Consider the following 26,089-nt stretch of genomic DNA (forward strand, 5'->3'; position numbering starts at 1 on the left):
TCTTAAATCCATTTTGTTTTGCAAAAATATGGAGCTTGGAGTGGATTAATACCTCCTGTGGGTCATTTATTTTGTGTAAGTCAGTGTGCATATGATTTATTGATGTTTCATGATTTATGGTGTTTACAGTTCACAGTCTATTGCACTTTGCTCTAAAATATACCCTTTTGGACAAGACTAATATTAAGTTTCACGTAATAAAGGAATGTGTCATGGTTATTGAAGTGATTGTGTCGAGATCTGAACCTTAATTACATTTGGTTTGAGAGTAAAACACTGATTTAAATGAACCGCAACAACTCATAACGAAGGCACGGTGGCCCAGAAAGAGGAATAAAGTGTGATAAATTGGAGAGGATCTGTGTGACTTGTTTAGTTTTGATGACCTCATAGATAATGTTCTAGATAGTGTTGTCTTTAAGGTGATGACTGCAGTCTGCTGGTGAGCAGAGCAGCTCATTAGGCATCATTACCTGCAGGTGCTGTGTATATAAAACCTGTCAGGGTTTTTGAGCTGGTTGGTCAGTCTGGGTTGTGAAGTGAGACGCATCAAGTCTCTGATTTCTGCTATTATCAATCAGTGTCACAGCAAGGGTTTTATTTTTTATTTTATTTTTTTGGGGGGAGGGGGGTGTTTGGTTGGTTATACTTTGAAGTGTGTTTCGTATTTATGCCCTCTGCGATCCAATCCTGTAGGGAGTCATTACAAGGTCTACTCACATTGATCAGGGTAAAACATTCAATTTAGGTGTGTTTAAATATTTATTTCAAATACTATAAGATATCTTACTTACTCTGAGTCTAATAGCCCAGCACTACTCGAAGATACCTGTGCCTGTGATGACACACATCTGACAAAAGCCTGGACCACCTTGAGATATATTGCCACGTAAATAAAATCTAATAGTTATTCAGTCATGGATTCCAAGGTGTCTATTCTCACACACTTCCTCCATGTCACCTGTGCCTGACCATTTACATGTACTTGGTTATTTTTTAAAACAGCCCTGCGTTTGTGCCCTTCTGTTACACTCAGAGAATTCGACTCTGAAAAAAGATTTTCAAAAACTCCGGTTGCACGTTTGCAGAGAAAAACAGAGTTTACGGCAGCCGACGTCACGGTATACGCCAGAACTTGCACCTGCGTCATAGGTGTGACCTATGTTTACATTTTCTTTTGGCTGTGGTAATCATGGATCATTGACTAACGTTGGCTTGAGCCACTGCCTACTACAGTTTGGCATGCTCTTGAAGGCATATATAAAGCGCGGCTCAGCTTCACACAATGTCGCTTGAAAAGTTCTAATTTTTCAACTTCAAGCGACACACGCAATGAGGTGATGGACCCAATCAACGCTTCATTCATCATTCTAATCACCCGAAATCGCAACGCCGGGAGCATCATAGTGTGTCATTTACACTCATTTTGAATGGCAGCTTGATGCTTTCATCGCCTCCTTTGCTTTTGGTGTGAATTCAGGATAAAAGAGAAACGCTTTTTGCTGGGGTACGGCAACACCACCTGGACAAATCACACACAGAACTGCACAGCACCTAGAACCAGTTGATATAATTGCAATTTCTTATCCATTTAGTTTTTTCATCAATATATTGGGGGAGGGTCATTTTGAGCATCTCTGAATATTTGGAGTAATGTCTGGCTGCTATCAAGTAAGACAACCACATTAACATTTTGGCTTGTACACTGCTACCTCATAAAGCTAGCATAAAACTGTATCCCTATAATTACAAATTGCTCTGAGTTTGGGTTAGTTTAACCCTAAACCGAGCCCCCAGCCCTTATGCCTCCATAGACACCAGATAGATGAGTCTGTACTCCCAACTATAGCTCAATGAGACCCCACACAGTGTCTTGTTTATTACCTTCCTCCTGCTCTCCAGCAGCACTATAAATCAATGCTCTTATTACAGCTCTGAGATCATAAATAAGAACAGCTAATTTGCTGCAATAAACATTCATCCAGCTTATTTCTTTCTAGTCAAGGAAATCGGCTTCTTTCAAAACCTTTTAAATTATAGTTTATTTCTGAAATGAGTCAGAAAAAAAAAAAGTGGCTATTTTCCAACCAAAATGGAGATAATTGGCTGGTGGAACAACATCTTCAGAGTGTGTGTGTGTGTGTGTGTGTGTGTGTGTGTGTGTGTGTGTGTGTGTGTGTGTGTGTGTGTGTGTGTGTGTGTGTGTGTGTGTGTGTGTGTGTGTGTGTGTGTGTGTGTGTGTGTGGAAACATAGTATAATACCTACTTATCAGGCTGACACATTTGTTTTATTGACCTCTAAAACCGCTCCTCTGCGTATTTTTTCTTTAAGCTCATTATGAAAAAAATGACTATTTATTTTATGACATTAAAATTTTAAATATACTGAATGGTGAGAACATGCTTAGTGAAACTGCAACTATGCCTTGTAAAAGCGATATGTTCCCATACAACTAAACTGCTCTCTCATGTCGGTCGCAGATTTAAACCGGGTTGTTTTGTGTCTGCATCAAGTTCGGATTCCATTCCAACTTTGTTCATGTTTACGGTCAAAGTTGCGCAAACTTCTAAATTAAAAAGTTAGATTAATCTTCGTCACTCAAAAATGTGGCACTGCAATTGATTTTCTCCATACCGTACAGAAATGTCAGGAGCAGAATATGAGCAGGGAGTCACAATATTGAGTCAACCCTCATGTTTATTTGAATATCAACTCAGACAGAGAGGGAGAGATAGGAGAGAACGTGACGCCCACTTTTTTGTAACTTCATAATGACTTTTAAGTGACTTTCACAGTCTGTTTGCTCAAAGTTTAACATTCCAAACTGATATTTTATAGTTGATCACGACCCTGAAAGACATGTCAGCTATCAGATAAAACTCTGTGCTCTTAAAACAGGGTTTAACCAGGTCACGTCATTGATTCTGTGGTTCCCAGAGTGATTTCACGTTGTTAAAACACTGAACCCCACAAAGCACAGAAAGGTTTCTGCCCAGAATATTTAGTCTCGTTTCTGTTGTAATAGCAGCAGTCTGGAGGCCACAGGCTTCGTGTAGCAGCTGAAGTCATTTCCATGCCTGGCATGTTCACACTGCTCTGACTGCACCTGCCACACGGATGTTTTCACTGGGAAAAGCAAGTACTTTCCTGATAGTGTCTATCATCGTGAGGCATTTTATTTTTCTAGAATATGTTTGTGATCGGGTTGATTTTGTTTACTTGCTTAGTTGCAGGAATGGACTCTGGGGCGGAGAGTTGGTGTCACGACCCACCAGCCGTGGCCCTGAGATTATGTGTAAATGTAGTTTTTTTTAGTTCTGTTGTTTCCTTTAGGTGTGCTTCTGTGTTATTTGTTTTGGAGTCCGTCTCTGTGTTTTGCTCCCTCCCTCATGCTCTGGCTTCTACTGGTGGGCGTGGTCAATGGAGGCTCCTCTACACACCTGCAGCTCATCATTTCAATCAGCACACAGGTTACTGCAATAAGCTCACTACCTAAGCCAGACCAGCCATCCTGTTCACCGCTGGATCGTTGTATCTGCTAGTACGACAACACGCCAGCCAAATCTAATCTGTTCTTGAATTCCATCCTGCTGTCAGCCTGGACCCTGTCTCCGCCTTCCGGTACCGCGACACCCACAGTACCAGAGCCCGGACTCCTTTTCCACTCTCAGCACATTCTGAACTCCAGCCACACAAACCTGTTTGTGTTTTCAAATAAATCCTTTTTTGTGCTTCACTCTTGGTCTGCGTCGAGTTCTCGTCATCGGTCCTGACAGTTGCTTTATATAATTAAGTATTGAAACAATGAATATATAAAAGGGGCAGGACAGGACAAGCATAATGCTTCTTCCTACTCCTTTTAGAACAAGAAATGTTAATATTTTATATAAATATTTATATATGTATATGCCCCAAACATCTATGTGATTATGTTGACTGGGGTGTCCACATACTTTTGATCATGTGGTATAATTCAAATGAAATAGCTTCAGTCAACTGTGGCTTTGCTTTTTCATACTTACTGGCTGTAAGTAAAATTAAATTTTGACTTTTTCAATGTAAACTTGGGGGAAAAAAACTGCAACACATAAAATTGTTGTGAAATTTCACCACTGCATTAAATCCATCCTAAGGACCAGGGAGCAACTTGAGGTTCAGTGTCTCGTTTAAGCACCCAAGGAGCCGGGGGTCAAACCTTCTACCTGACTGAAGCACAACCACCCATAAACATGCATGCATTGCATACAATACAAAATAAGAATGACAAATTGTTAAATTAATAATACCAGTATATTAAAAAAAAAGTAATCCTTTAGTTGCAATACCATTTGTTTGATAGTTTAAACATTCTGTAACCTTGTAACTGAATGAAAAATCTTTTTGTGACTGAATAAAATCCACAAGATGGTTCTTAAATAATAAAATGAAGTAGATCAAGTCTGCTTGCTTCCCATTTCAATTTAATTTCTGAAAAACTAGACTGGGGACGTGATGATGCTGCACTTCCTCTGCTTTGGTTCTCTTCAAATAACCTTGGTTTCTTTTCTTTTGGCCTCTTTCAAATTCACGCTGACACTGCGAGGGGAGTTATAAAGCGCAGGGATTCTTTATCAACCTAAATCCCCACAGCATTCATAGGTCGCAGGGTTCATCCATAATTCATGCAAGAAGATGCTGAACAGATTGAATTGTCACAACTCAGGCTGCTAGGTAGGAGAACAAGAAAGGAATGAGCTGCTCTCTCGCTCTTTGAGTGTCCGGATCAGGAATAGACCTTGCAGAGATTCGTGTTCGGATCATGTTTGGGCAGCAGGGATCCTCAAGTCTCTGTGTCAGCTAATATTCAGCCTGGTGCTGCTATATTGCTCAACCTGACCTTTGAACTCCCTGTGGAAGAGAGACGAATAAAGAGAGATTAACCGTCATCAGTTTTTGCTATTGTGTTTATTAAATTTAACAATTCATGCTTACGTGTGTCCAAATGACTAAATGTAGATGGGGAGCAGGAAGATGTGGTTGTCTTGCTCATATTGACATTGAAGCCAAAGCGTGAACAGCCATTTTCACGAAACCCAACAATTGCACTTAAAGATCCTATAGTAGGCTCAATTTTAGGTTCATACTATTTTGGGCTTTTACTAGAACATGGGCACATGCTGTAACGTTAAAAAACACGTATGTCTGAATAATCCTGTATGCACTCTCTGTCAGCAACACCTGTCTTTTTAAGATCCCTTCCTGAAACAGCCCACTCTGCTCTGATTGGTCAGCGTTTCCGAGTCTTCCACATTTGTGCTCTCAGCGACTGCCCTGCCACTGCAGCTGGGGAATAACGGCACATTTTACATATATATACGTATATATAATATCATTCTGACGTCACATCCCTAAGTCCTGACAGCTCGTTTAAAGGCACAGTTTCTGAACATGGGCTGTGTGCTCGGTGGATTGAGTGTTTTGATTCTTTCACAGTATTTATAGCACCTTCATCTGCTTTAACATTCAAAAAGACAGTATAGGGTCTTTAAGTTGCTGCTTGCATATTATCATTTTATCATGTCTTCTCTTGCTTTCTCTTTTCTTTTTCTCTTCTTCAGTAAGGTGCCTATGTTACAATTTTGGAATTAAACAAACTCTTTTATGACAAAATGGCTGTGCACATAGATATTAACCTTCCCTCGTGTCCTTAGGGAAATAGACTGTTGTGAAACATATAAACACAGTGGTGATTAGCACTGTCGCCTCATAGCATGGGGGTTCCTGGTTCAAATCCCAGTAGCTGGGGCCCTTCTGTGTGGAGTTTGCATGTTCTCCCTGGTTCTACGTCGGTTTTCTACAGGTTCTCTGGCTTCCTCCCACAGTCCAAAGACATGCACGTGTTAAGTTAATCGATCACTCTTAATTGCCCATAGTTGTGAATGCGGGATCGGCTCCAGCCCCCCGCACCCCGATAGGGACAAGCGGTTGAAGATGGATGGATGGATGTAAATATGGTGGCTTATGTTTATTGAATCCACAGTGCATCCATGTCTGTTTGTCTACAAAAATGTTAACGAAGGTCAAAGGTCGTTCTGGACGAAAGAAGAATATATTCAATGTGTAGTTCAGTACTTTAGCATCTGAAACTAACTTTGACAGGAAATGAGTATCTAATGATAGTAAGGTCAAGTCCATTAAAATTGTTGTCACATAGAAAAGTCAGCTGGTCTTCTTTCCTCCTTGAAGGGCACATTCAGTCTGACATTTTTGTATCCTTTCTCTCATGCCGATAGTTTCAAATGTAAAAGTTCCTTGAGGCGAATTTGTGACATTGGGCTATACAAATAAATTTGACTTGGCTATAGTTGAGATATTCTCATGAATACAGTGAAAAGTGTGTTTTAGTGACATGAAAACAACCCCATAATTTAAATATTGTGGCACTTGGAGAGACATTATCAAGGTGCAGAGCAAATAATTTGAATCACTGATACGGTCCACCGCTGCCATCACCTAACATTACCAATTTGCATATATGTAGGCACCATCTGTCTGCAGAGTTGCCCTTTCCAAATGCCACGAAAGGTGAGGAAGCAATAAGTCAAAGCGTCGCCGTGCACGTCGAGAGTGTCGGATTTTGCACATTTTTCTTATGCATCACTGTTGCCTTTAGAAGAAAACAATAAACATAACACAGAAATTGATCTGGAATTAATCATTAAGTCATTTGGTGTTCTTCTTGTCACAGGTTTGATTTAAGAGCGCAGACATGTGCTCCTCGACATTTTAATGTACAGCACTTTGAGCTGCAAAGAGGTCGGCGGAGCTCGGGCAGGTTTCAGACAAGTATTGATGATCTCTGTTTCATTTTTTCATATTCCAATCAATACAGGGCCAATGTTTCTGTATGAGTGATGAAGCCGGCAGGCAGGGCATGATCGCTTCCTGTTGAAGCACTATAACTCAAACTGAAGGCCTGGCTGCTGGAAACATATTGGAAGATTTTGATCCTAAAATCGAATGAATAGTTGCTCCTGAATAACTTTAATGTGTAAAAACGTTTACCTGTGATGTATATGTATCAGCTTTTAACGAGTTTGGGTGGATTCCTCACAATTTAAGCATATTGTAGAATATGTCTGCGTGATGGTTGTAGATATAATCTGTAGGTGGCAGCACAGCAAGTATGTTTGTTTTCCTATTCACTTACAGCCCCCTCGAGATCTCAAGACTTACAGAATCACTACAGCTTTGTTTTTTTCACAAATGCGTAGTTATCAAAAAAAGATACATTCTCTGTCCTCACTGCCTGCAGTCTTATCTCAGAGCAGATTTAATATTTATCGTTTCTATCTGTCTCCATCAGAGCAGATGTCTTTATCGCTGGTTGAATTATTGAGATAATGGATAAGAACTTGAGAGACAAATAGGTTTCATTCTGTAACTTTGGCAGTTTTTTTCTACGGTTTTCATCCATCTGCGGATATTTCACTGCTTCATTGTAGGTACTTTTCCAGAACCTTTGCAAACGTCTCTACATAGAGCACAGAGGATATTTATTATTACCTAAGGTCTTTATTGGGTTTCTCTCTTTCCGTGTATTTGTTTGTTCCCGATTTAGGCTTCTTTCAAGGATTTCATTACATTTCAGAGTTGTTAAGTGGGGACAGCTTCTCCTATTGGGGACAAAAGCTGTGTCTCTGATTAGAAAAAATAGCTGCTCATCTCCAAGAAATGAATGTAAGGCTATGCTAAAAAGTGATATCTTATGAAAAGGGGGACGGAAAAGGTTAGGTGGAGGCACCAACGTGACGGGTTATATCCCACAAAAGGTGATGGTTAGGTTTAGGCATAAAAACCACTTGCTTAGGGTAGAAAAAAGGTTGTGGTTTGGTTAAGTACGTCCGGGACATGAATGGCAACAGGAAATGAACCCACTCGTCCGGGGGAAAGTCTCCTGCTTTCAATATGTGGAATACACAAGACATAAATATGTGGAAAATGCACAAATTACTGTGCACTTTTCGTTGTTATATGTATAAAAAAAAATACTTTGAAGTGTGTGTGTGTGTGTCTGCGTGTGCGTGCGGGCACATTGTGTTGTGCTCAGAGGTAAAGCACATTCAGATTGTGTTGCAGTCTTTTGCTGAAGACCGTGTCATTGTGTTGGGACAGCTTATCAGATCCCCATCTGGAAGAAATCTCCACCCAGAGCGAACCTGTTTGTCCTTTCACGTTCCACAGAGCATCAGAAAATGAGACAGTGGTGGAAATTTTCCATTCCCCTCTGTGACAGGCAGGATAATTGGCTATCAGTCACATTTACTCCGCTGGAGAAGCAGGTGTTTTTCGTAGCCAAGTTTTCATAAAGTGCCGTGTCACATCTGCTGAAGACCATGCAAACTATAGTGGGAGGGGATCATGTATGTGGAAAATAATGTGTCCGGATGTGAATAATAGGTCACAGGTCAATTTCAAGGGGTCTTTTTTAAAATGAACCTAAATGTACTGTATGTGAGAGTCACATCCAAACAGAGCTACATCTGACTGAAGCCTTAATAACCTGATAAAAACCTACTGTATTTCACATGAATATGGTTGGGATGCATGTGTCCGGTTTTTGCAACCGTCAGTGCTTTCCAGGCTGGATACTTTAATGTTTTGTACTGAATGAGTCTGAAAATGTTGTGGTCTGCCCAACCTAATGCTGTACACATGTTATCGGAGGGTACAATATTAGCTATGTTAACAGTAGGGTTGCATACCAAACTTTAATACTTTAAGACACCGTCCTCCGTAGTACTGAGTATCGCAAAATACCTCGTCTTTCAATACTCTTTCAATACTCAATACTAATGCTTCCTCTTTCGATACTAAAATGTTTGAACCACCCAACCCTATTGTCAACAGGGTGCTATGGTAGGGTGATATGAGAATGTGAAATTAAACTTGGCATGTCATCTTCATGAGGGTCATCGTAAAACATTATATTAACCCGTCCTCGACGCGTCACATACCGTCGTTTTGTCATGAACCTTTGACTTGTCAATGTTGAAAGCCGGATGCGTCAGTCTCTACCTCTGTGGGCCGTGACAAAACGGCGGTATTTGACGCCCTGCTCATGTTGTCTGTCAGAACAGCACGTAACAATGGGTGCAATTTTTTGCCTTCCAATATGGCTGAAATATTTGTTGTGTTGAACGTTCCTCCCGAAAGCAGTGGTGATTTTTACTCTGCATGTAAAAAAAATGTCGTCCCACTGCAGTTCAACCCCAAAAGGATTTGGTTGATGGCCTTTCGATCATTCTTAGCGTGATAGTTCGTTTTTGTCTTTCTTTGTCATCCCTTTTTTATACCTCCATTCACGGAGAGGCTCCAGGAACTTTCCCTGCCCAGAGCTCTGTGATTTGGCTCTCTTGTCACCTCCTGTTTTTTTCCCCCCCCTTTTTTTTATGGCTTTAATCATCTCTGTGACTAATGGCGCTAAAACACACTTTTACTAAATGTTAATCTCATAATCATTTCATCTGACAACACACAAGCTGCAATAGCTTTTAGCCAGCAGTGATTTATTCATGGCTGAAGTAATATTGCTCTTCAGCGTGGCCCATTTCCTTGAGTCTCATGGGATGTCATATAACGCTTAACTTGTCACAGCTCTGAGAGAAAGAGAGAGTGAGAGAGAGAGAGAGGGAGAGAGGTGCAAAGACAACTTTGAATACATTGAGAGACCACTTTACATGTTATTGCCTCTTAGAGGCATTTCCCTGATGATATAAACCTCTAAATTGCAATGTGAAAAACCTGTTAATGTTTCGACACTCCATCATCTGGCCCTTTTTAAAAGTCAATCAGCCAGCACACAATCAGTATTCTCCTCCACTCCTGAGCCATACATGGGTGAGAAGTGACACCAGGCTATTACGGTTCCAGACTCCTGCCTGATATCCATTAAAGAGTCTTTACTGAGCTCAGGACCATAACCAACAAAAAAGTAATCCAATTGTCTTTACTCCTTTTAGTATTTTTTATGATGTCCTCTCTTTCCATCTTTCCCTCCCTTCTGTATTACATCCTCGTCCTCTCTCCGCTATTAGGAAGGCATGATGAGGCAGAGGGTTTGAACATGAGAGCAAATATCACATTAGACCAATGACAACAAACAAAGAGCATCATTAGTAAACCATCATAACACAGGCAGCTACACATTTAAGTGGGCTTTTAAAGCTTTCACTCGCTCTCTGGATTTACGGACTGGCTGCTTCCCCAAATTAACTCTAACAACTCATAATGTGGCCAGTGCAGTCAGCTATAACAGCCTCCACTCCTCTGGTTTCATGCTTTTCACTAGATTCTGAAACCTGGCTGCACAGATTTGCTCTCATCCAGACACATTCAATAATGAGGCTGGACCATTAGACTGTATATAAAGTTGGACAACACGTCTCCACTTCCTCCCACTGTACAAGAGTGAAACTAAAATATCCCATGAATGTATACAGAGAATTAGATACTGCGTTGGAGGCGGGAATCAATTTATTGCCATGAATGTTGCTCAGTGGTGCATGAAGCCAAAAAGTTGCGGAATGATGTATACTTGGATTTCCTTAGTTTGACCCATGTCCCATACGCGGACAGGAAGGGGGCAGGGTTTATGACCTACACTGCAGCTAGCCACCAGGGGGCGGTCAGGATGTTTTAACTTCTGTGCCTGAAGAAAAACTGAACTTTATAAGCATCGCAAAAGTTACGTTCTTGTTACAGGGCAATTATATTTAAATGTGTGATCATGTAAACTAATGTCAAAGATTTTATTTCCATCAAACACATGATAAAAAACAACAGCAATAAAGAAAAAGCTTAATGTGGCTTAACATATCAAATGACATATAAAGCCTGTGTATCTCCGCATGTGAACAGTTGTCTCCTTGTTCTTAAGGGAGCTGACATTAACCCTGATATCATCATTATCCAGAGAAGTGATAGATGACATGCTTTTTAAACTTGGCAAAGGAAGTTTGCAAGATGAGGGCATTTACCAGGCAGGTAAGGTGAGAAAGACTCTTTTTGAAGTGCATTATGGGAATCCAGTGTTTTTGAAGCTTGACAGGTCATACTAGAGACCGAAGGTCAGGATATATCAGCTTTTACTGCTTAGATTTTTACCATGTTTTAAGAAAAAAATAAAATATGTCTGTCATATACAGATACAAAATCCATCCATCTCAGTGGCAGTGAAAATTTAAAACACTAAAATAATCCTTTAAATCATAGCTATAGTAGTTACAATGTAACCAAATATGCTGAAATACAAAACACCCATAATGTTTGATTGACACTTTACACCAGCGACCTTCAATGTTCAAAGGACCCCTTAGCTGAAAGCGAAATGAAGCAGAGACCCCTACTACTACAAATATTGTATATAATAAAGTTGCATATTAAACTGGGCCTAAAAGATAGGGCGGCCTAAAGCCTATCCACACAGCTTTTTATGTTGCATACAATACTGCGATATTACAATACATATTGTATATTGGCTACCTTGCCTTTTAGCCAGTAAGCCAAACATCAACGTTTGGGAAAAAGTATTAATTTATTTTTTCACAAATTTAGCTTAACAGAACAGGAAATCATTCCTACCTGCTGCCATCAGACTGTACAACTCTGCACCGCAACACTGAGCAACGCTCAGGGCGTAAACTCACACTATTCAAAGTGACCTATCACTGAAATGCACCTTTCTCTCTCTTGCACATTAAAATCCACATAGTATATTGTATATAATGTTTATCTGCGATACTGTCCTCTTATTGTAGTTCATATTTAGTATTTTATATTGTATTCTATTTTTTTGTACTTCTGATTGTTTTGTAACGCTCCTATGATGACCTAATTTCCCCTTGGGGATAAATAAAGATATCTATCTATCTATCTATATTAATTTGCATTCATTAATTTATATTTTCAGACATATTTTTGATAAAGAAAAAAGGTGTAAAGAATATAAAACTATTTGGCGGACCCCCTGCGGTAACTCCAAGGGTCCAGGGCCCCCTGTTGAAGACCTCTGCTTTACATTATACAGTGATCTATGTGAAGGAATGTATTGGCAGCCTTCTCCTGATTTAAACTCATTTGTGGACCTTTGTCTCCCCCCTGCGGTTGAAGGTGGAGTCACATCCTCACGATGTTTACAGATTTGTGCTCACTCATGTTGGGTCCTGTTGATCGTTGTCAGGCGGCAACAGTACAAACAAATCCACTAAGGTCACGTACGAGTCTGTGGTTAATGATTAGAGGCAACGACGTCTCTGCAGCTCGGCCAAAGAGCTGACCTCACAGTGCAGTTTCCGACTCTGTGAATAAGTATTTTATCTTTATACAAGTGCATTTAGATCGCCTTATAAAGTTAACATTCCTGACAAGTCATTCAGTGTGAAAACAGATTAAAACCGTAACTTTCTAAAGGCTGCTGTGTAGTTTTTAAAAGTCCCCTTTAAAAGCCTATTCATAGTAGAAAACATAACACCGCGTTAACAGGAAGAGCCGCAAAAAGACAGACGTGTCTTGCAGCCAATGGAGTAGCAGCGTTTGCACGTTAAGCCCCGCCTTCATCCAAATGTCGGCCAATCGCAGCCCGGGATTAGGAATTTCCGCCACGGAAGACGGAGCATGTCCATTGTACGAGCTGTTCTGAAAGAGTGCCGCGATTGTGAAGCTGCAGTCTGATAAATGCGTTGTTTTCTTTAGAGTTTTTGCATTTGTTTCGGTCGCCTTATTAGCTCGCATGAGCTTGTTGTCATATGTGAGTCTCAGGGAAAAGTAACCGGGGGGAAACAACAACAACAAGGGGGCTCTAAGCTCGCGAACTAGCCACTTAGCCGAGCTAGCTTGAGCTAACGTTACCGGAGTGTCTTTCACAAAAGGGCACCGCGAAAACAAGATACTTTACAGCCAGACTAGCCTTTTTATTGTTTTTTTAATTACTTGAGCTGCATCATAAAAGACCCTTAACGCCGTGACAAAATGAATGGATTCAGCACGGAAGAAGACAGCCACGACGGACCGCCGGCTCCTCCGTTTTACGGCCAGAGCTGCTGTCTGATCGAGGACGGGGAGCGCTGCGGCCGGTCAGCTGGAAACGCCTCCTTCAGCAAGAGGATCCAGAAGAGCATATCACAGAAGAAGCTCAAGCTCGACATTGACAAGAGTGTAAGTGAACTTTACGCGATCGTGTTGTTGTTCTGTTTTTGACACTCAAATCGGACAGGAGAGCAGGATCCTGCACACATGAAGTTTTCTCCGACACGTCCTTGCTCTGTTTAAAATGGCTGTTGTAAACAGGGAAGTCGGCTGTGCTGCTGCTTTCTCCTCAACCCAGTTAAAGTGGCACAAACTACTTACTGTTTTGGTTTGTGTGCTTTGCCAGGACATAATAAGAGAAACTTATGTTATTTAGGCCCAGACACATACATAACCTAGACTGGATCACCAACCACCAGGCTACTTCCCCAAGGCCCCAGAGTATTTCTTTTTATTTTAGTGTATACCCTCCTTCTCTCTTGATCTCGTCCTGGTTGCCTGCTAAGTGGTTAAAGAGGCATGTTGCATGTGTTTCTAGAGTGCACCAATGCCTCTATAACCAAAACGTTGAGTATTAAAGATAAGCTTAGTAAGTTACTTATTATTTAATAATTATTGGTAAAAAAAAAAAGTAGTCTTTGTGTCGTCCTCCTTCTTTAATATGTTCCTGTTTCTAGGTTGTGATTCACATGAACTAATATTCATCAGAATGCATGAAATTAAGTCTTTAAAAATATAAAGCCACTCTGCTTAAGAAGTAGTCTGGATGGGGCTATATTTCTCAGGCTGAAAGATTGTCCCAGTTCGGCCCCGTCCCAGATCCTCAAGGTCCTTAGGTTCACGTGCGGACATTTTATCTGTTGAAGTTGTTTGGCAATATGCACCACTAAACGTATGTCAGAAAAAAAGGGTTCCCCAGGTTCCAAAGTGAAAATATCTTTTATTTGTTTGGCTAATAGTTCAAAACCCAAACAGATCTATACTGATAATAAGCATCACATTTAAAAAGCTTCATCCAGTAAATCACAGAAGAAGCTTAAGCTTTGACAAGATTGTAAGTGAACTTTATATGATCTTGTTATTCTTTTTGGATGCAGAACAGCAGGATCCTGTACACATTAGCTCACAGATCATTGCAACATTTTGTCTCCGCTGCTCTTTATAAAATGGCTGTTGTCAACAGGGAAACCAGTTTGTGTTGCTGCTTAAACCCGAGCCCAGTTAAAGAGCCTCAAAGTGGCAAAAAAACTACTAACAATTTCATATTAGTTTGGTTTATATTTTTTGGCAGAACAGAATAAGAGAAACTTAGACTGGATCACCAACCATCAGGCTATTGCCCCAAGGTCCCAGACCCTCAGGGCCCTCAAAGTCCTGAGTTTACCGTGTGGTCATTTAAACTGTCATAGAAGTTGTTTGGCAATATGCAACACTGAACGTATGGTTGTCACATTTATTCATTTTGTCAGAAGGTTAGATGACAGAAAAATAAGTGTCCGAGTGCCCAGAGTGGCATCTTCAAATGTCTTTTTTGTTTCGGTAACAGCTTAAATCCAAAACAGATCCACATTTATAATAAGCATCACTTTTAAGAAGCTTCATCCGGTATATGTTTGGGCTTGTAATGTTATTCATCGATTTATTGATTATCAAAATGTTCTGTCAGTCAACTTATATGATAAAGGTTACTAGTTGTTTTAGCTCTTCGATACACACTGATATTTCAGGGTGGCTCCTGCATGGTATTCCTTTATTTGAGCTTGATTAAATGGAAGTCACAACACGTCACAGCATTTAAAGCCCAAACAAGAACAACACAAAATATACAATAACAGTACCACTAAGTTTGAGTACCTGTGACAAAATTTATCATAAACTTATTTAATATTATTTATTTCAGTTTGTATTTACATCTTGTATTTTCTTAAGTAAATTTGTCTTCTAACACACCCTAAGGCAAACCTGGGGGCTGGGTAATGCTCCTGCCATGTGTAAGCTGTTATGTGCCCTGTTCCTGATGAGTACTTAAGGCAGCAGGATGCATACACAATGCACAAAGAGTTGGAAGGACCAGGGGGTCGGTAGGGGCCTCCAGCTCAATGGTGCCCCGGGGCCCCCTAACACACAACAGTGTCGCCCACGAATGCAGGGATGTCTTAACGAATGTGTTGTTGCTGCCTTACTTCATTGTATCCGGGCTCATTTATCCGCTCTAAGACTTTTGTTGTTCAAATGGTACAGCCAGAGGAATGAGGCTTTGTCTTACGGTTGTGTTCTTCACACACTAAAGAAATTTTTTTGCAGCCATACTAGGACTCATGTGACAGTCACATGTTTTGGCCCAGAGGAATCAATGCATATGGAGAGGCTGTGGCTCAGGAGGTAGAGCGGGCGGTCTGGAAGATCGGCGGTTCAATCCCCGGCTCCTCCAGCCTGCACGTCGAAGCTCATATTGCTCTGGAAGGCGGTGCCATCAGTGTGTCTGAATGGGTGAATGGAAAGTAGTGTAAAAGTTACTTGAGCGATCAAATGACTAGGATGGATATAAGTACAAGTTAATTTACTATTCACATGAGTTTCCAGAAAGACAGAATTAATATTGCATCAGTACATCCACATCAAGGGAAGATTCACTTTACACACCTTACAGACTAACTGTAGTTAGGGCTGGGCATCGAATCTCTATACTATTTTATGACCAAAAGTGTTGCAGTAGAAGTTAGCAAAAACATCCAAATGTTAACTTCCTCTTTAAGTCACTGCTTTGTCAGTTTTAAACTAGTTAATTTTGGCAAAGCTCTTGTACAACGGAGTGTGTTAAGACACCATTAAACACTGCTGCGTTTGATTTTAAGTTTACATTTCAATGGAACTTTGGTTTTATTAAACTAAATGAATGCACAGTTATTGTATTCCTCGAAGTCAGGTTTCGGTATCTGTACTGAAGTCTTTCAGTGAGTATTGCTATGATCCGTCCTACATTGATGTTGTGCGACTGCAAGACTAAACAAAGGTTTTGTACACGGTAGACTGCGCCTTTTAATGCTCATTAATATCTTTTATAGGTGAGACATCTCTACATCTGCGACTTCCATAAGAACTTCATCCAAAGCGTCCGCAACAAGAGGAAGAGGAAGACCAGTGACGATGGAGGAGAGTCCCCAGATCATGATGTGGAGGTGCCCGAGGTAATGTGGACTGAAATGTTACTCACTAGTGATGAAGAAGCTTAGTGTTTATTTCTGCATACTTTGCATGGAGCGCTCCACAGAGTGGGCCTCTGCTGTGGAGATGAACGGTGAACATGCACATGAACCGATTAACAGTGTTTAGCTTCCTTCTGTGGCACTATCACACGTAGTGCTCCACAAAGCAGGCTTACCAGTCCCCTTGTGGGAGCCTACTTATTCAGGGACTGGTAGAGGGGGAGTGAAATGTCTATGCGGGTCTGTGGAGCAAATAATTAATTTGGGTGGGTGGCGGGTGGATTATTTACTGTGGAGTACGTGCGGATTTGGATGGCGCCAGAGTTAATCAGCACATCTCTGTTAGTAACAGTGTTCAACACACATCACAGATGAAGCACAACAAAGAAACACTTCCAAATGCTTTTCAGAGGGCCAAAAGAATACACACCGACAGGGTGTAGGAAACAGAAAAAATACCCAAGTCACGGTGGAATCATTAAAGAATAGGCTTACTTAACCACCATTACTCTTTTTAAGAATTTTATAGTCATCCTGTACTCAGTTGTGCATGTGTGCTTTCCAGTGTTTGTTGCTGCAATGACCCATTTTCTACATGAAGATAATTAAAGTTGCATCTCCTTTTAAAAGCAGGAAAAGAGGCAGAAGCCCCTGGGAGTCTTACGTAAATCATTGAAACGTCTCCAAGATGGAGGCGGCATGAAAAGTTATCATCCACCATAATTCGCTGACTGACTGCATCCCTGTCTCTGTTGTGTTTTTCAGGTCGACCTTTTCCAGCTGCAAGTGAACACGTTGAGACGCTACAAGCGACACTACAAGCTGCAGACAAGGCCTGGACTCAACAAGGCCCAGCTGGCGGAGGTAAAAGCATACTAAAGACTGACTGAATGTTGATGGACTGGGCATGGTGATGTTGTTTTCTCCTTCACTTCTGTCCAGCATTGACCATGAAACCATGTCAGGATCGATTGATTGATTGCCATGGACACCAAAATGAAAAGGGGGGGTTCTATGATCTGGGCTGAGGTGTCCCAAGGGCGACCATCAGCTTTCAGAATCTCCTCTAACCTTTCGGTCGCATCCATAGTAACTATTAAGATGCGAAGCTAAAGGCTTCCAGCGGCTTGGAAAGACTGGTTTAAGCACCTTTACTCTTTACAAGCTATATGAACTGTGGTATCAGCCCATTTCCACCGCAGGGACAATATTAGGGACCTTAACTTCATACCGTGTAGTTCCTAATCCCCTAAAGCTTTGTTCATACTGCAGTTACAAGCGACCTGAATCTGACTTTTTCGCTCATGTGACTCATATCCCTTTGCTTTTGACAGTGTGAACAACACAAGGCGCATTTAATCTGACATTTTCAAATCCGTATTAGCCCACTTTTAAATGTGGTACTGAATCGGATACATGTCATATTTTTTTGAATGCGACCGCAATCTGAACAGCCAGGTTGCATTTACTGTGACTTTGATGTCATTCTGAACCGCGCTGCTCTGTTTTGTTAAAGAAATGACAAGTTAAGTCGATTGAAAAAAAGCCCAGGAACAATCAGGACTGAATTTGTTGAACCTCACTGATTGGTCCAACACAACCCTCATGCGCTGAAACTCGCGTACCGCTTCATTCACTTTTATTTATTGATGTTAAAAGCATCTGACTTTAGAAAATGTGAGCAACAAGAGACTGGCAGAGAGAACAGAGCAGATGAACAAAGGGAGACAAACTTTATTGGCTATTTGATTCAAGAGTCATTTTTAAATAAAACAAATCATCAATTGTCACGATGCTGAAGACTAGCGTACATATTAATTCATGTTTTTAGAAATTGGATATTATTTCTGCCTCTCTGCCCTGCATCATTTTATCTACTTAAAACATATTTATAGTTTACAGACACTACATTTTTAGGGTTACTTTTTCTTTAATTCCTTTTCTATTTTTTTTAAGGACTCTTTGGAATAAGCACGCTCATAGTTCATATTGTTTAACATTGAAGGCCATTGAGCTGCCCTCATTAAACATTCCCGGCCTCTTTCTTCTCCTCCTTCGGCTCCATATTACTCATTTACTGTGATATACGCAGTGTTGCAGGTTCTATTCTACAGTAATTGGTCATAGAGAGATTGTTAGACTAATTTGCCAAATCGACAGGTGGACTTCATGCAGCTGGCACGGCCCTCATCCTTACAAATGCCTCCTGTATGTAGTGCTCCTGGCCTGCAGTCGGGGGGAGGGGGGGGGGGGGGTAACCGGACCGTCGTGCTAACAGTGGGAATGATTGAAACTGGGCTGTAAGTTGAATGTTTCCCCAGGCTTTTAGTCAGGTTCAGGCCTATTAATGAGCCTCCCACATCATTAATAAAGCACCAGTCAACAGCCCACAACCAGTTACAGCTGTTCCCATGTTCAGCCTTGTTCAGGAGGACCAGTGGCTGCAGAGCAGAGCCTTTTGAATCCAAAGAATCAGTAGTTAGGCTTCAGTTAAAGCTGCAGTCGGCAAGTCTGGCAGATTGAGTCGACTTTCACGCCACACCCCCACTATCACATAGCCCCCTCTGCGCCGTGCTCTCCAATCAAGTGCTCGTCAATGCGCCCGCACCAGATTCCTGTGAATGCGCCATGTCTTCTCTCATCAATAAACGGCGTGGAGTACATACTACAAGGAGTTAGACTGACTAACTCACTGATAGCCACTGCTAACGTCATTTAGCATATGCCCAGCTTGAGGCGTGTGTCTGTGATATTGTAAAATGCGCAAGCGGGGGTCTGTGGCGTGAGCACGACTTGTCAACTGTGATGAATGGACAGGATGACACGGGTGCTGTGGATTTTTTGCAAAACAAAAGTGCTCTACATGCACGTGAAGGCGCGTTTTTGTTCTAAGACCGGGCGATTTATGTTGTTGCAGTGTCGGCTTCAGTGAATTTGATCAAACAAATGTTGCAGACTGGGACTTTAAGTTACTTGATTAAATGTCTCCCACTGGAAAATATGCGTTATGTGTATTTGCGTCTTCAAAGGTTTGAGCATCACATGGGTTAACGTGTTAAAAAAAATCCTGGGAGTGACGTCACACGCGAGTTGACCACATTACAGTTAACGAGTTGACCACCATTATACTCAACGGGATAGCCATTGTTAGCAGTAACAGCGTATAACAAGGATCTGGACAGAACTGTGTGTTCATCTATTTAATGACACACAAATAAGACAGAGGTGAGAATAAACGGTGTATTTCTGCAGCGTTAACTACTGTTGTTGCTTGGCGTCGCCAGGTTGGATTGCGAGGTCCGGGCTCTGAGGAATCTCGTGCTGGGTTAATATATGTTTTAATATTATAGTGTGCCAAATTCAGTGGGATGAAACAGTGACAAAAGAAAAACCGTTTCCCCTCAAAATGTGTTTCTTCTGGGTTGGCCTCCTTAAAGTGGTAGAAATTTCTACATAATTTTTTATTAGATTTTTGTTCTTATTAATCCCATTACAAATAAAGACTTTGCTTTTTATTACGTCGTACAGTTGAAACATTGAAACTTCAAGGCCAGACTGAGCTATGAAGTAAAATAACATGAAACACATCACCATTTATGCAAAAATGGTTTCCCTTGTGCTTATTTCCAAGTGGAACACCATCCGGCCACAAAACTGAAGTCGAACTCATTTGAACTCTCTCAAAATGTTTGTGTTAAAAACATTCAGAAAGAAATCAAGGGAGGCAACTCCATATGGCCCCCGGCCAGTAGGGGCCCCCTGAGGCCTGACACACTAAACTGCAGAAGCATGCACAAAGTTTGCAATGACGCTAGGGCCTGACCTCCCTAAGGGGGCCCCTCCTGACTCCACCCAAGTTTTTATTCAATTCAATTATATTATTGTTTGGGTTTTATAGTTTTCCTGATTTTTTGTTGTTTTTATTCATATTAATGTTTTTGAATCACAAGTTTTTAATGTTTATATTCATATTTTGACAATAACGCAGTTTTTTTGTTGCTGTCATTTCTTATAAAATAATGGTGATGAGCGCTGGCACGCAACCCAATACTTCCATTCACATAATTGGTATCAAATGAAGTAGAGGAAGAAATGTATGAAATGAAGTCGGTATCACTTTAAGGGTACTAGTATCCTTACTTTTATTATATAGTGCCCAGCCCTCAACAGCAGACAATTCCTAAAAAAACAGATGCTTTCTAGATGAGCATGGGAGTTTTGTACTGTAATCCTTCGTCTTCATCGTCTTTTCCCTCCTTTGCAGACGGTGAGTCGTCATTTCAGGAATATCCCGGTGAACGAGAAGGAGACGCTGACCTACTTTATTTACATGGTGAAGAGCAGCAAGAGCCGCTTGGACCAGAAAGGGGATGGTGGCAAACCACTGGACTAAACTTGACCACGACCACAGCAGCATTAGCCACAACAACATCAACAACAAACCACAGCTCTCCATGAAACCTGGACGCCACTAACAGCAACAACAACCGAAACCAGGTCCTCGTACAACCCTGACCCCCCCGTCCCACTCCTCTGTAAGACCAGAACAAAAACTCTTGTTGTCCTCAGAGGACATTTAACTGAAATGGAGGAGATTTCAGGGTGTGAGGAGTCTATCTTTTGCTCATTTCGCCCTCCTCACATGAATACTGTTTGTGCATGATGTCACAACAGTTGGTTCCCCTTCCTCTCTAAAAGCCACGTCTCTAAGACTGTCGAGGTCCAGGACTCACTCCGCAGGGTTCTACGTTGTCATGCTGTAATGTGAACTGTCAATATGTACAAAGAACAGCGCCCGATCCTAAGTAAGTCGGTGGAATGAAATGTACAATATATCTGCCTTAAGAGTAAAAAAACGAAACATGTTGCAGTAATTTGCGGTGTTTTTTTGTTTTGTTTTGGGGTTTTTTTTCCCGCGCGTTGACTGTTCATCAAGAGGTTTGCTCGTGCCAAACAGGAAAGCTTGTTGGAATTGAATGACTGAGTGGGATTTTTGTCTTTTTTTTGTTTTGTCTTTAATTGTGAATGAATGATTGGTTGGAAAGGGGGCACTGCCTTTTGCTGAAGCTACATCCAGTATATCAGGGCACAGGGTCAGTTTGAATGGCACCAAATTTACATGAAACCCAGTCTCAATAATGTCTCAAACAAATGGAAAACAAGCTGATCTCAGTGCTGACATTGCATCTTTAAGTCGCCCTTTTTCCAACCGGATGCGATGCATTTGAGGACCGATGATGGTGAATGATGATTTGGCTATATGACCCACAGTTCTTCTTCTTCTTTGCTCGTGGTTTTATGTATGGTAAACACACATTCGGGTTAATTTTGTCCGTGCATCGCAGGTGATTCATTTTTTTTCTCCCCTTTTGTTACGACTTTTCTCTATAGTTCAGCCTTAAGTTGTATAAAGTTGTGTCTGTGTGCGTATATGATTTGGATTTTCTCTGTCGTTTTTTCCACCTGTAGTGGAAATTGACTGAGTGTGTGTGTGTGTGTGTGTGTGTGTGTGTGAGTGAGAGATAGGGGTGTCAGAGTAATTATTAGCGTCCTTTTTTAATATTTAAGAGCAGTGTTTATATTGGACGTCTCCAGTCTGGATTTGATACTTCCCTGGATGTATTTGAAGAAGCTATAATGACAAGTTGGCCAAATGACTATACAGCAGAGAAGGATTTTTTTTTTTTTTTACTTTTTTTGAATAATTAATCAAATTAGAAACATGTATATGGATGTCTTCCTTCCGTATCTGCCACAGAAAAAAGAAAAACACATGGCAGTGGAAGTTGGCCTTAAAAAACATGTTTATACATTTTTATGCCCTGTTGAAATCTCTTGTAAATTCACATAGGATAAGTAAACACAAATCTTATTTGGCACCAAAAGTGGCATCACACCATAGCTAGTGTTTTTGTTTTTCTTACGAGTTTATGACCATCTTGACTTCTTAAATTATTTTAAATGTGTATGCAAACATTGCAGAGCAGCGATTCTGCATTGTGGCGGTTATTTTCTTAATTATTAAGTAACATTCAAGTCATGGATTAATTGTTTGGTTTGTGAAATGTATGAGAGCACAGAATTGAAGAATGTCATTGCTCCGTTTGATTTGGTCTTATGTTTCAGCCGTATGAAGCCCCAAGGGCATGATGGGAAAGGAGCAACAAGTGACGCCTGTTAACACGAAACATTTGATTCATTGAGTCCAACACTGCTGTAAACCTACACATTTATACAAACTCTCGAAACCTCCAGGCAATGGACAACTTTTGATTTCCTCAGAACTCCTCTACTCCAATTTATGTTGTTTTTTTTCATCGCGGGAAACGACGTTCATTAGATCGTACGCAGTTTGGGGTTTCTTCATCCTCTGTCACAGTTTGGGGTTCCCCTCATCCTCTGACACAGTTTGGGGTTCCTTCATCCTCTGTCAGAGTTTTGGATTCCCGCATCCTCTGACACAGTTTGGGGTGCCCGCATCCTCTGACACAGTTTGGGGTTCCCGCATCCTCTGTCACAGTTTGGGGTTCCCTCATCCTCTGTCACAGTTTGGGGTTCCTGCATCCTCTGTCACAGTTTGGGGTGCCCGCATCCTCTGTCACAGTTTGGGGTGCCCCTCATCCTCTGTCACAGTTTGGGGTTCCCGCATCCTCTGACACAGTTTGGGGTTCCCGCATCCTCTGTCACAGTTTGGGGTTCCCGCATTCTCTGTCACAGTTTGGGGTTCCCGCATCTTCTGTCACAGTGTGGGGTTCCCGCATCCTCTGTCACAGTTTGGGGTTCCCGCATTCTCTGTCACAGTTTGGGGTTCCCGCATCCTCTGTCACAGTTTGGGGTTCCCGCATCCTCTGTCACAGTTTGGGGTTCCCGCATTCTCTGTCACAGTTTGGGGTTCCCGCATCTTCTGTCACAGTTTGGGGTTCCCGCATCCTCTGACACAGTTTGGGGTTCCTTCATCCTCTGTCACAGTTTGGGGTTCCCGCATCCTCTGTCACAGTTTGGGGTTCCCGCATCCTCCGTCACAGTTTGGGGATCCCGCATCCTCTGTCACAGTTTGGGGTTCCCGCATCCTCTGTCACAGTTTGGGGTTCCCTCATCCTCTGTCACAGTTTGGGGTTCCCGCATCCTCAGTCACAGTTTGGGGTTCCCGCATCCTCTGTCACACGTCCTATTTTAAGTATGTCCACACTTGAGTTGTCCACGTTCAACAGGGTTCTCTTTCTTTTCTTTTTTTTTATTATTAGTGTCTGTTATCTATTTGTTTATTTCAGTTTTGCTTGTAGATTTGTTAGTGTCATGTAGATAACATCCACCTTTATTAACATATGCCACATTAACCTAATTGTTGTATTAGAAAAACCTATTTAAATATGGCTGCTTATCGCTCTTAATAACAATAAATGTATTGTACAGACAGAAGCAACGGCCGCGTCTCTGTTCATTCGGCTCACCTCTCACACATGTCGGGGTTGTTTTACACTGTATGAACACACAGATGCCATGAAAGGACTGTGACTATTCTCATGCTGTGTTGTTCCAAGCACAGCCATCGGCCCCTAGGTGTCGCTGTAGGGCCTCGCAGGGATTGCAGGGCAGCAGGACAGAGAGGTAAACACCTGGAAACTCGAAGAGGAAAACAGCAGCAGTGGTTTAAACATTTTTTAAGAGGGAGATGTCACTTCTTCATAGTGGGGAAGTCTATTTTTGGAGCCCAATTATTCTTTTTTCCACGAATAATTACTACTTCATCACTAACTGGTTAAAAACCCAGCTGAGTAAGTGTGGAGGAGAAGGAGCAGAGCACTGAAGGCCCATGGGTGATTTTTAAGCCAATTACATATAGAGGATATAGATCCATTCATAGAGTAAGATTATGCACACACTAATCTGCACGTGGGGATATTTTATTGAAGATGTTTTTGACATATATTACAAATATTAAATTTGAGAAGGGGGGGGGTCTTAAATGTCACTTACACTTGTTTGAAGAAAGTTAGAAATGTAAATGTGTAATCTCAGAATTATATATATATTAAAAAGTGTATTAATGGTGGAGAAAATGGCAGTATTGTGGGATTTAGTTCAAAAGAAAAAACATAGAATGAACTCCTATAATAAGACTCTTCTTTGATTCATTTCAGCACTTTTTTTTTCAGGTGGTTTTATTTTGTTCCTCTGATAAAAATCGTTCCTTACGTTTGACTCAAAAACAGTAAAAACAGAAAGCAAGAAAATAAAGACATGGCCGGATTATGGAGGATGTATGAAAAGACGTTAATTCCCGTTAAATAAAAATAAAAAACACCTTCACTGCAGCTGGGGTGACTTAAAATAATTCATTTATTTACGGAACTATATATAACTTCACATCCAATGTACATTCCCATCAACATTTCGCACAGAAATCAACTTTTTTTTAATGCTTTTTTAATTTGAATGTGTACCACGTCGGAGTGAAAGCTGCGCGTTAACGGAACATTCGGTGTCTCGGTCTTCTCGGGACCGACAGTGACGTAAATTTTGAGGTAGATTCAGTGAATTCAGTCATTTTTTACAAGACACATCAACAACAGCCGCTAAACTTTGCAGTCTTAACTCCCTCTCTTTTTTTTGTGCGGTTCATAATTGACCGGAAAACCTGCATTAATATATGTTTTAATATTGGAGTGTGCCAAATTTCAGTGGGACGAAACAGGGACCAAAAAAAACAACAAAACGTTTCCCCTCAAAAGTGTGTTTTCCTCTGGTTCGGCCTCCCACCGGGGACAGACGTTATTTCTACATTATGTTTTATTTTATTTTTATTACATGACATCACATTACAAATAAAGACTTTGCGTTGTATTACGTCGTATAGGTTGTTTTTAAATTCATTAATGTTTTTCAAATGATCTTTTTAAAAATGATTTCTTCTTTTTCTTTAACTTTTTACAGTTGAAACATCGAAATTTCAAGGCCAGACTGAGCTATGAAATAAAATAACATAAAATACATCACCACCGTCTTCCCTCGTGCTAATTTCAATCCCAAGTGGAACACAATACGCTGGAGACACGTGGCAAAAACTGGTTTTAAAGTATGCCAGAACAGTTTCTTAACATTATAATTAAAGTCAAAGTATTATAAGATATCTGAGTGTCATCATTGCTTTCTGATTTGACAAAAAATATATAGATGTCATCTTCTGGTAACTGGCACTGAAACTCTATATTTAAATAATCTGCTGTGCAGCTCGTGTCACTGCGATTCGTTATAAATTACGCAAACAAAAAAAAATCCCATTTAAAATAAAAAAGAAGAAGAAAAACAACTGTTTTGCGCACCTACAATGGCGCTCCTCCCGTACCACAACACACTCTACATTTACTCCACATGACATTTGTTACAGTGTGTTTATTTTCTGCTCCAGCGCCATCACACGTGGAGAACACGACCATCGACGCAGGGTAAAAACACATTTTTAGGGGAGACAGATGTTTGTTTGTTTTGTTGTTGGTGTTGGTGGGTTTTTTTCACACTGTGGCAACATCTGGTCCACAGTCTACTGGAGGGGTGGAAACATCAAAAAAAAAAAAAAAGGAGAAATACCACAAATATCAAACACCAACAGTCAGACTCAGGGCGTCGAGTTAGAAACCGCACCGGGAGAGAAGAAGGTCAACAAAGTGTCCATCTCCACCGTGGCGTTCTCCTCCGACGCTCGGGTTGTCCTCTCTCTCTTTACTTTTGCGCATCATTGCACGTGCACAGCGGTGTGTTTGGGTTCAGTCAGTCAGTGGTTTTTATCTGATTTGAATCCAGAGTCTGTGAGGAGGAG

At 41.1% G+C, this 26,089-nt stretch overlaps 1 protein-coding gene across 1 annotated transcript; it reads left to right on the top strand.

The window, feature by feature from the left end:
• Positions 1 to 12,709: 12,709 nt before the first annotated feature.
• On the top strand, positions 12,710 to 21,083 carry sap30l (sap30-like). Its single transcript, XM_083927343.1, has 4 exons — positions 12,710 to 13,195; positions 16,132 to 16,254; positions 17,038 to 17,136; positions 20,537 to 21,083. The coding sequence occupies exons 1-4, from the start codon at positions 13,010 to 13,012 to the stop codon at positions 20,663 to 20,665; spliced, it is 537 nt and encodes a 178-aa protein (XP_083783469.1). The 5' UTR covers positions 12,710 to 13,009; the 3' UTR covers positions 20,666 to 21,083.
• Positions 21,084 to 26,089: the final 5,006 nt, after the last annotated feature.

Source organism: Echiichthys vipera, assembly GCF_963691815.1.
Source record: "Echiichthys vipera genome assembly, chromosome: 14".
NCBI classification, from domain to species: domain Eukaryota; kingdom Metazoa; phylum Chordata; class Actinopteri; order Perciformes; family Trachinidae; genus Echiichthys; species Echiichthys vipera.